Source organism: Helobdella robusta, assembly GCF_000326865.2.
Source record: "Helobdella robusta unplaced genomic scaffold HELROscaffold_30, whole genome shotgun sequence".
Taxonomy (NCBI): domain Eukaryota; kingdom Metazoa; phylum Annelida; class Clitellata; order Rhynchobdellida; family Glossiphoniidae; genus Helobdella; species Helobdella robusta.
The window spans coordinates 211,327-223,191 of NW_008704502.1; the positions used below are offsets into that span (position 1 = coordinate 211,327).

The 11,865-nt window shown below is 34.1% G+C and overlaps 2 protein-coding genes across 2 annotated transcripts; both read left to right on the forward strand.

Annotated features, from left to right (window-relative positions):
- Nucleotides 1-1,654: 1,654 nt before the first annotated feature.
- On the forward strand, nucleotides 1,655-5,104 carry HELRODRAFT_174450 (hypothetical protein; the record flags this gene model as incomplete). The annotated part of the gene is made up of 6 exons (XM_009021905.1): nucleotides 1,655-1,718; nucleotides 2,976-3,143; nucleotides 3,272-3,379; nucleotides 3,490-3,626; nucleotides 3,844-4,007; nucleotides 4,987-5,104. The coding sequence occupies 6 exons, from the start codon at nucleotides 1,655-1,657 to the stop codon at nucleotides 5,102-5,104; spliced, it is 759 nt and encodes a 252-aa protein (XP_009020153.1).
- Nucleotides 5,105-5,862: 758 nt separating this feature from the next.
- Nucleotides 5,863-10,902, forward strand: HELRODRAFT_81612 (hypothetical protein; the record flags this gene model as incomplete). The annotated part of the gene is made up of 9 exons (XM_009021906.1): nucleotides 5,863-5,903; nucleotides 6,051-6,231; nucleotides 6,598-6,738; nucleotides 7,305-7,443; nucleotides 8,120-8,232; nucleotides 8,999-9,122; nucleotides 9,347-9,459; nucleotides 9,963-10,069; nucleotides 10,800-10,902. The coding sequence occupies 9 exons, from the start codon at nucleotides 5,863-5,865 to the stop codon at nucleotides 10,900-10,902; spliced, it is 1,062 nt and encodes a 353-aa protein (XP_009020154.1).
- Nucleotides 10,903-11,865: the final 963 nt, after the last annotated feature.

An 11,865-nucleotide genomic window follows, 5' to 3' on the forward strand; every position in this document is an offset into this window, starting at 1 on the left:
TATATATATATATATATGTATTTTATCCTTTATTTTTTCCTTCACATATATATATATATATATATATATATATATTGAATTCAATATATATATATTATATATACAATTATACAATGTATATATAATATACAATGTGTGGTGTGTGGGGATCTGTGTAGTTTTTTATGTTTCTGTAGGAATTTTATTTCATACAAACTAAATAATAGAGCAAATTATAATGAACGAACGGACGAAACGGCGTGTATTTTAATAAAAAGAACGTCTCCGTCATGTTTTTGTAGAGATAGAATTTTCAATAATGCAAAATTCATTTAAAAAAATTGTATTCGAAGAAAATTTTTTCTATACATGACGCAAATTTATTTCTTATTTTGAAAAATTGTTTCTCTGATAATTTCATTAAATTTTGCCAACCAATTAATTAGCTCCGACAAGACAACACAATCATACAAACACGCTTCATCTCCTTTCTATTAAACGTAGTCACAAATGCATTAAGGAATTTAAGGCACATCTGCGCAATATTATTTAAACGTGCAAACTGAAATTGTTTGTAATAAAATATTAACTTAATTAATTCAGGCATAATTATAAATCAAAATTTAAATATCAAAATGTTAATTTTATTCCACGTTTTTACGCTACAAACATTTTATGCTATACACATTTTAGCTTCAGCAGTTGACAAGAAATATAGAATGATGGGAGAGCCAGACAATCCCATGTGTTTTGTTTCCGAGCCAACCGCAGTACTAACCAATATACGATCCTTACTGGAATGTTCTTCCAAATGTTCTCATTATGTTTCTCCCACTGATGGTAACATCACTTGCAATGCATTCAACTACGTATCCAGCAATGCTACTCATCCAGCTAAATATTGCCAACTGTTTCATTTCACTTGTGATGTTCATTTTAAAATCATTTTAAAAAAATTTTTTTGTCAAGCTTACAAGGCTAGTTTGTTAATATTTTCCAAAAAATTTTCATTTATATTTGTGAAATTTTTATTCACACGGTTAATATTTTTCTGTTTTCTAATCAGGATGTTGCAACCAAGCTGGCGATATGTTAGTTGACATTTTATTTTATTTCAAATTTAGAACTCTTTTAGGTTATTCTCATTAAAATAAGCAATTATTTCAATTTCAATTAATTTTATTTCAATTTTTTTATATACATACATTAAAATTATCCAAAATTCAACATTCGGAGGCGAGTTAGAAAATTTTAGTTTTGATATTTTTTCAACAATTCCTAAATCTACGCTTCTTACGGAAATGCACCTGGCAAATAAATATTTTTCCTCCTTAGTCCTCACAAGTCTGAGACACTGCTTGTCGACAAATACCAGCAGTTGCTGAAAATTTTGCTCCAAAACATAGGAAGAGCAAGACCTCCAGATGTCATTTTTGACAAACATTTCACCTTCTATAAACATACATCAGATATCATCAGATTATGCGACTAATGCGACAAAAAAACCTCTGACCATTTAAAATAAAACTGCCAGGCTTTACTCCAACAAACATCCTTGCTCTAACTCTTCATTCTCATTCCAGTGTATTTATTGGTTTCTTGTTTTTAAAAAGTACTATTTTCAAAATTGCTGATCTAACATTTAATACATCCTTGAAATCCCTCATATTCCACCATGGGCATTTTGAGCATCTTCAAGACAAATTCCACTTCGCGAGTAGTGGCCTTCGTCATGTCACGTTGGAGATAAGGCGGATGTCCCGAACCAAGCCAATGTCAAACTTCGTCATAATGGCAATAAATTTTCCACTCCTGACCAGGACAACAATCCCTATCCCGGTTACAACTGCGCGTTGGGGTATTATTCCGGAAATTGGTTTAGTCTCTGCCATTTTCAGAGTGTGAATTGTCCGTTTGGTACTGCTTATATTGATTATGCTAGTGTTTCCTTCATATATTGCAGGATGATGATCAAACTGAATGGGTAGGAACTTTGGTACATTTAATCATGTTTGTGACGTGGGAATCACAATCCAATTTTTACTGGACATGCTTTATAATCCAACAATCTCTATATATTTTATTCTAAAAGTTGATTTGATGTTTTTTTGGTAGCAATAGGACTTTACGTTTTATAAGTTTAGATTAATGTTGCAATAGGAAAACATTTTCCAGAAATTCAAAGTTCAGATGTTTTTAAAAATTCAACAGCTCTCCATCAAATGATTTGGTGTTTTTGTGAAATAAAATTTTTTAAATTTATATTTTAAAAGTTTTGAGTTCTTTAATTTTTGAAAATAAAGTTTTTTTTGTGGAATGTTTAAACATCTCTGTATTTTTAACCCATTATGCAACTTGGCTATGAGAGAATCCTTTTGAAATATGGTTTAATCATTGTTATTACCGGCGTCTAATCTCCTGCAACTTACATGTACAATGTTAATCAAACCTAACGCTTAAGCACATTGGGTTAAACCAGGTCACTGCGTAACAGGACCAGGCGACCCAGCCCCAAGCCAAGCGATGTCATTTAAAACTCAGAAATTAACCCAATTATTGAGTAGATGTTATCACTGCAGTTAAGACACAACATGAATTTTTTAGTCTGATTAGGAAAACGACAAAAAATCTACATTTAGTTGTCGGGTCTTGAAAAAAAAATCTTTCTTCTAGAGGTTCTTTTTTGTGGAAGCACAAAGACAAAAGTTCGCCCTGCCTTTTCCTAAATCAAGTCTCAAGACCCTAGTTTTAAAACGTTCATACACAACGCATTATTTGCAAGCGCAAGCACCGCAACATACCCGTACGAAAGTCTGAGTTTCGCCCAATGTTCACATAAAGAATGGGTTAATGCAAATCTTAAATGAAGTGTGATGATGTAACAGCATGAAAATAAATGAAAAAAACTTTATTGGCCAAAATGAGCTGAGAAAGCGAGACAAAGATAGAGAACGATAACAATTTTTTTATCTTTTTTCATGTCAATCTTCATAAAGATAACATCACAGTTTTAACCGTGAGCAAATCCTGCAACTTTCCATTCACCTTCAACGGTGGATTGTTCTACTCTTGTTCCAACTCACTACCTGGCATTAAAAATCCTTGTGCTCTCTACATGTGTCTCACTGGTAACAGGCAGTTGTCCATCTGTCTTGATCCTCAAGGTATTTTTCGTTACTTTATACGGTTATATTAACATTTGCCTTTTTTCAACCGTACATCTATGTGTGAAAAAATTATATAAAAATATTTTTTCATAGTTGTGACTACCTTTAACTTTAATGTACAACAGCATACAGCGCTGTCAACAAGTCAGTTTTGTTGAACATTCCAACGTTTGCTACTCTAACCCCTGTTACGTCTGTTAATGAATGGATTGTCATTCAGCAGAGGATTGATGGTTCGCAAAGTTTCAAACAACCATGGAATACATACAAAGTAAATTTTTAAGAATTAATAACTACAATTGAGTTTTTATTATACAAATAATACCACATATTTTCTAGTCAGGTTTTGGTATTTACGACAAAAACTTCTGGTTTGGTCTGGAGAAGATGCACCAATTAACGACATCGGCTGATTACAGGTTGAGATTTGAAGTTCTTATTCAAGGAGCTTGGTACTCTGATGAATATGATCATTTTAAGGTTTGTCGATTGCAAAATATACAAATTCGCAGAATTACCAAACTGTATCATTAGATTTAAAATGTAATGGCGTTTACAATTTCTACTGAACCTTTTTATACTTTTAATTGTAAAATTTTTAAATGGTTACAATTATTTTTAATCAACTATTTTCACGATTTTTAAAAAATGTTTTCATTCATAAATAATTAACTATAAAGAATTAACACAATCCCAGGTCAATTCGGAGCTTAAAAAATATTCCCTCAACGTATCTGGATACATTGGAGATAGGAGCAATGTTCTAAACTGTCCTACTCCCACTATGGTTCACAACGGAATGAAGTTTACAACTTTTGATATGGATAACGACCTAGCTCCCAAAATCAATTGTGCCGTGTGGTATGTTTCAGGAAATTGGTACAATGGCAATGAGTGCTATTGTCAAAACATGAATGGCGTTTTTGGCGCATTCTCTTATGCATCATACCCCATCACCTACCACAGGATGATGATGAAGCCAAACGTGTAAGGAGTATATATTCTTAATGGTCATTTATCTCCTATATTTAATTTTCTTAAATGAGTTAAATAGTTTATGTATGCTTTTACATTTGTCCAAAAAAATGTGTTTAAGATTTAAGTTTTTTTTAAAAGAAGAAAACCAAAATAAGTTGAGAATTTGTTAATAGGATTTCTAAACTATTAATAAAAATAAAGATTCATCTTCAATGTAATATAATGTAATGAAATGTAATGGTTTGGATCGTATTTGCATGATCGTTGACAATTTGTTTCTGTTGATAATAACAGCAACAAATGTTTGAGTTTGCAGTTGAAATAATTCGAATGAACTTTAGAGATTTCATGATTTCATTCTTACCTAATGAGCTATATTTTTAACAATTATATTGAATAAACATTTCATGCAGTCAGTTTCAGTTTACGAGTTTTTTTGATATTTTAACGTTTTTTGTAAATTTTTTTTTAACAATCATTAAGGTTAAAACAATTTTAGATCGTTACATTAATTTATTAGTTTTGAGTGTTTTGAAATTGTTTTCCCAATAAAACCATTGCTGAATATAAATTTTAATTCGTATATACACTAAAGTCGTCACTATTTTAACGTGTCTCGTGTATTCATTAGCTTAAAATGAAACATTTCTGACACAATTATCCTTGCTGTTGCACTGTTGATTAAGATATTTTCATTCAATACAAATTATTAACTGAAATAAGAAGTGTTTCTTTTGTTAATCTGATAGTTAAGTCTCTTCAATCAGAACAACAGATGTGCTTTTGCAATTACAATGCGAAAAATGATTCATTTTGTCCAAATCTTGAAATAAAAAACAAAGACCAACCATAATAAAAACAGCAATAAAATATCTGTTGAAGCAGCCACAATTTATATTTCGAAAAGCAGCACCAGCAACCAACCACGCATTATCAACTTCACTGGCTTCACTGGCTTCAGCGGCATAAATGCTCCTTAACGTTGTAATAAAAAAGAAACAATCATTCCCAACTAACATCCACGCAAACAGCAGCAAACCTTCAAACCATCGTGCAGCAACGTTCAAACCGAAACATTAGCTTTCTATCAATTAATTATCTACCAAACCAACAACGGTATCGATTTCCTAGTAACAACCCAGCCTCTCAACAGCACATATGTACAGTGCAGTAGAGCAAACGATTGGTGGTTCGACGTTTTTTTGAAACACAATCCATGAAATATCAACCATCTGTTGACCGATTGGGATCATCATCATCACCGCCGCCATCACCATCCTCATCATGCCTTCCTGAAACTTTGCAATCATATACCATGCACAGTGGCTCCTGGACATTTTAAATTAATTTTCTTTCCACTTAGCTCGTCCATAGTTCCACAGGTTTGATTGAAATAAATTAATTTTTCTTTGTAAAAAATTTTAAATTTAAAGAGTTGGCTTGGTCTCTCTAAAACCTTTCTTGGCCTCACCGAAATTTTTTAAAAACGCTTCATATTGAAAAATACTTTCGTTTAATTGATTTTTCAACTGAAAACTATTATGCCGTAAAACATTTTCCACTGATGTTCAATCAGGCACTCTATAAATTCGTTGTGACGTTCATATTTACAAAACAAAACGTTGTTGGCAAACAGGTTTGAACTATAAGCTTAAGTTTATCATATTCAACTTTAGCGCTTAAATTTAAAAATTGTTGTAAGAGAAGTAGTTATCATTTATAGCTGTCGTCTTGCATCATGTCACTGTACAAAGTCACAATCATTGGCTCTGGCAACTGGTAAACTCTCAATATCATTATTGATTATTCATACGATTACTACACTCATAACTTAAGTTAGACTATTAAACTGTTACAATTACAGTTTTACAAATAAAATTACAATTTTACAATTCCAATTACAATTTTGCAATTTACACTCGCTAGGGGTTCAGTTGTAGCCAAATTGGCGGCGGTAAATACGTTGAAGTACCCGTCGTTGTTCGACTACAAGGTGTACTTGTACGTGTATGAGGAGATCGTGGAGGGACAGAAGTTGAGTGAGATCATCAACACGACACACGTAAATGTCAAGTACCTCAAAGGACACATCCTGCCTGATAATATTGTCAGTCTGCTTCTTTGGCTGTTTCAGTTTGTTTGTTTGTTCGTTCGTTTGTTCGTTCGTTCATTTGTTTGTTCGTTCGTTCATTTGTTTGTTCGTTCGTTCATTTGTTTGTTCGTTCGTTCATTTGTTTGTTCGTTCGTTCATTTGTTTGTTCGTTCGTTCATTTGTTTGTTCGTTCGTTCATTTGTTTGTTCGTTTGTCATCGTTGTCATTATTCTTACTGCCGTTAAGTGTGCTTGTTTCTTTTAAGTTGGTCATCATTGCCAATGTAACCAAACCCCTGTCCCTCCTTTTAAATCGGCATCTCATCAATCAATCAATCATTCAAAACATTATTATCAACATTATCAACAATCTCCTATTCAGGTAGCAATCCCAGATTTATTCAAAGCCTGTGTGGGATCGGATATCCTGGTCTTCGTCCTCCCAATCCAGTTCATTCCAAACGTCTGCTACCAACTGAGGTACAGGGTTAAGAAGACTGCCATTGCTATGACGATGATTAAGGTGGTGATGTATGATATAATGATGTTATTGAAGAGGATGTTAATTAATTAATGATGTTTATTTAAGCTAGATGGTGTTTTGACAGAAATACACAACATAAATACTATATCACAACATGGCCCGATTAGCTGATTGATTGATTGATAGATAGATGAGAAGTTAAATTCGCAGTGATTAATATGAAGATGTGATCATGATTGTTATAGAAATGATGACGATGATACAAAACAATATCAGCAATTATTAATTGTTTAATTAAAGAACGAGAATTTATTATCAACAATTAAGGAATAATAATAATAATGATAATAATAATAATAATAAAAACATGCTTGGTAAGTACGTTCCTAATCATGACTGTTTTGACAATGTTGAAAGAAGTGTTCTTTGCATTCATCATCATCAAATTACCATTGAAATCATCGTCACCGCGTAACATTTATAAACGTTATCATGTCATGATGATATCACAATTGAAATCGTCATGATGATGATGATGTCACAATCGAATTCGTCATCATCATGATGATGTCACAATCGGAATCATCATCATCGTACTACACTAGGGCTTCAACGTGGAAGATGGAAGGTTGAGTTTGATATCGAACACGATCAGGCGGGAATTGAACGTTCCCTGCGCTGCCCTCATGGGGGCCAACATTGCCGAGGGGGTCATCAGGGAGGAGTTCTGTGAGGCAACTATTGGTTGGTAGTTGGTGTTGGTGATGTTTATTCTTATTATGCGTTCATATTGTTCCTGATGCATTAACATTTTTGTGCCATAGATACAATACCTACATTCAACAACACACGGTATAAATACACATTTGCCCAATTATCACATACAAAGATCTGTCGGTTGAGTTGTTTTGGCTAGGTACCTTCAAATCTGGTGATTACCCATTTGCATGGCATTTTTACCAAATGAGCTGACCTGCCAACCTGATGTTGTTGCTACTGATGTAGTTGCAGAAGGAGTTGTTGCAGCTGATGTAGTAGCAACTGATGTAGTTGCCGCTAATGCAGTTGCAGTTGCAAATGGTTTAGTTAATGGTGCAGTTGGTGATGTTGCTGCTATCGTTGTTAAGTTGCGGTCAGCTTTAAATCGCGTTTAAACTGTTTGTTTTTATGTTAATAATAAGCGAAATGTTTATGTTATATCACGCTTCTTTATATACATCTATGAAATTTTTGTAAAATTTCTTAAATTTTCAATATGTAGTAAACTTTAAATGTTACAAAATTTGTCGAAATACATCGAGGCGCCTTCTACAGATATGTATTCCTAAATAAATTTAGTATTTTTTTCACAACTGATATTTCAACGTAAACTCGCACTTTCCCAACCACGTTGAACATCCACTCGACGTTAACATGGAAGGATGCAACGACCTACAGCATTCAGAAATCTTCAAAAAGTTGTTTGAGACGAAGTACTTTCGAATCAGATGCGTCCCTGATGAAGAAACTGTCGAGATGTGTGGCGCCCTTAAGGTGAATTCTAACCTAAATTGTTTTGCTGCTGTTGCTTCTGTTGTTGATCAGTTAAAGTTGTTTTTGCCATGGTTGTTTACGGTTTTTATTTGGTCTGTTGTTTGTTATTATAACTAGTTTAAAAGTGTTGACAAGTTGTGTGTGTGCATGGTGTGTGTATGTGTGAGATCACACATACACATAGTGTGTGTGTGTGTGTGTGTGTGTGTGTGTGTGTGTGTGTGTGTGTGTGTGTGTGTGTGTGTGTGTGAAATGATGTTCTCTGCGTCGGATTTATGAAAGGCAAAAAAAAACTTACAAAAGACATCTGCACAACAGAATTTTAGAATTATTTGTGTTAAGACAACTTTTACGTTCTCTACCAAACATTTTTTTTTGATTTTTTTAACGTTAATTTATTCTTTAGTAAATTTCATTTGACGCTAATTTAGCAATGAATTATTGTTGAAATAATTTGTTCTTTAGCAATAAGCTCGTGGGATATGTGGCGGGAAATAAGATTTTTCATTTGGAAAGCAATTAGAGTCTCCATTCTTTCAATGCCCTGTGAGGCCTCTGAAGTTTTGAATCCGTCCCTGAGTGGTCTTCACGTGGTGCTAACTTGATTATTGCAAAATGTACACAGTAGGCCATCATAGCAATACTTCGAATGAGAAAATGATAGTGATTTCATTACTACCAACGATAATAATAACAATATAAATACAAGTAACAATAATTTCGTTTTACTGATTTTTTTATTTTTATTAACATCATGCTGACGAAGAACGTGATAGCATTGGCGGCAGGGCTGGTGGATGGATCGAGGGCGGGCAGTCAGAACACGAAGGCCACCATCATAAGGCTGGGATTTGTGGAGATGATCGAGTTCTGCAAGAGGTACTTTCCAAGTTAGTTTTTCCATTGCTGCTGCTACCACTATTACATTTGCTGCTACTACTGCTGCTTCTGCAGCTACAATTACTGTTACTAGCACTACTATACTACTACTACTACTGCTACTGATACTGTTATTATTATTATTATTACTACTACTACTACTGCTTCTACTACTGCTACTATTACTGCCCCTGCTGCTACTACCGCTACTACTACCACTAATTCTTGACGTCAGACACGCGTTTGGAGACGTTCTTCGAGAGTTGCGCCATAGCCGACTTGATAGCCTCCAGCTACGGGGGTAGGAATAGGAAGGTGGCCGAGTATTTTGCCAATGAACCGGAAAAGGTTTTTGAATGGTTGATTTTTTGGTGTAAATTACTTTATATTTGTAATTACTTTAATAATTATAATTAAGGGTCATTATTTGTGTTTGTGGATGAAGTTTTCGTTGAATGAAACAACATGGAATAGCGCAGTTGTATGCAGGTCGTGTAGCCTACACATTTGATATTGAAGCAACGGCATTAGCAACGACAACGTAATACAACAACTACACAATACACAATTTACTACATTGACAACTACATTAACACCGGCATCAACAGCTTCACTGCAGACGCTACACTACACAAAATTAGAATCAACAACTACACGACGACAATCGCATCGACAAGTGTATCAACTGCAACAACCACAACTACATTAACAACACAGCAATAATTTAACAACGTCACCTTAATACAACAAAAACAAGACAATACAGCAACAACAACACAGTACAGCAACAACAACACAATACAGCAACAACAAAACATCAACAACTACACCACCAACCAACACAACAACAGACTCTGGCAGAACTGGAAGAAGAAATGCTACAAGGACAGAAGCTGCAGGGGCCGATCACAGCTGCCAACATCTATTCCATACTTGAGAGGGAGAGTGAAGTGGAGAAGTGTGTTAAGGGTGATTGTGTGATGGTGGAGACTGTTGATGATGATGATGATGAGGATAATGATGATAATGATGATGATGGAGGCAAACATGTTGTTGATAATGATTATGATATTGTTGATAATATACGGAGGATGGGATGATATTAAGGCAGGGCCATCTTACTATTTTTCAATGTTCTTATCTTCCGTTATTCTGTTTTAATTGGACAGCACACGAAGCGTTTAAATTAGCCTGGATAACACTAAAGTTGCAATTCTTTTCTTGAATGGTATGAGAAATTTTGAGAAATTTTCAGGTCTATTGACGATTGTTTCTCAAAAATGTCAATTTGTTGTTATATTTAAATTATTATTTTTCTTTCACAGGGACATCATGGAAAAGTTCGTTTCATATTATCTTCTTATTAAATTCATAGCTTCAATATTTTAATTATTTATTTTGGAAAACGCCATTAAATTTTTATTACCACATTGTTAAAGTCTTCATTGGAAAAATTTTTTTTTAGTTTTTGTTCAGTTTAACAATGCAGAAATGTGTTGTAAGCTGGCCATTCAAACATTTCAAACAATTTTTCAAAAAGTAAATTCGATTGATTGTTTATATTATAAATAATAAGTAGAAATTAATATGGAGTAAGTAGAAATTAATATGGAGAAATTGCTCCACTTGAACAGAAATTTGCCCACGCACGCACACACATGCACGCACGCACGCAAACACACACACAGATTTCCGATCTTTCGTGCGGTTCACCTGACCATGATCAAGAAGATTCCGGTCAGTGAGTTCATGTTGTGCGTCCAGAACCACCCACAACACTCCATTCTGTAGGTGTCTCTGTGGGTGCTAGTGGTGGCGGGTGGATGGTGGATGGCCAGGTGGGTGGGTGAGGCTGGGACGGAAGGGGTGGAGAAATGTGGAGTTGAAGGAATCCATTTGAAATATCTCTCCATGAATTTGTTGATATTGTTTTGTAAATGATACAGTTGAAATGTTTAATTATAATTAAGTTGAATGTAATGATTGTTTCGTTCATTAGGCTTCTTTCCAATGTTGAATCACTATAATTATTTAGATAATTAAGATTTTTAAACCCTCTTGGGTTGTTAAAAAACAGAAACTAATGATATTTCTTACACACATACACAACTATAAGCATGTATAATAAAGACGCGGACTACAGCCGTCAGTTATTCAAACATAACTGTTGCTATTACTAATTTTATTATTAACGGTAAACTTTGGCTCTGAGTGTGTCGGATGTTACTGTGGCTGTTACTGCCGTGAATGTGGATGACGTTGAAGCCCATTAATTTTAATCACGTACGTGCCTCACGTTCATACTTTTTTCTAATCCATTTTATTCACAAAAAAAGTGAAAGAGTCAGCCTTGCAATCAATCAATCAATCAATCAATCAATCAATCAATCAATCAATCAATCAATCAATCAATCAATCAATCAATCAATCTTCGTTTAGCGTCCAGAGACCCAGTTTCCCGAGGTAGGACAATAGGGAAATGTTTAAATCTTTGGAATATCAATTTAAAAGTAGAAATATTAAAAAAACTTCTAAGCACTTAAGCGGACCTGAAGGTTGCTGCGGAAGCTGGCAGATGGAGGTGGATGGATGTCAATAAAGTCATGGAGGGTCGGACTGGACCGTGGTGATGATGATTAATTTTAACCGATTAACGTTGTGGCTCATTTCTTTTATAAACTACAATTAATTTTTAATTGATTGTGTAACGTATATCCGTGAGAGAAATTTTAACGCGCATTTTTTCTATCAAAA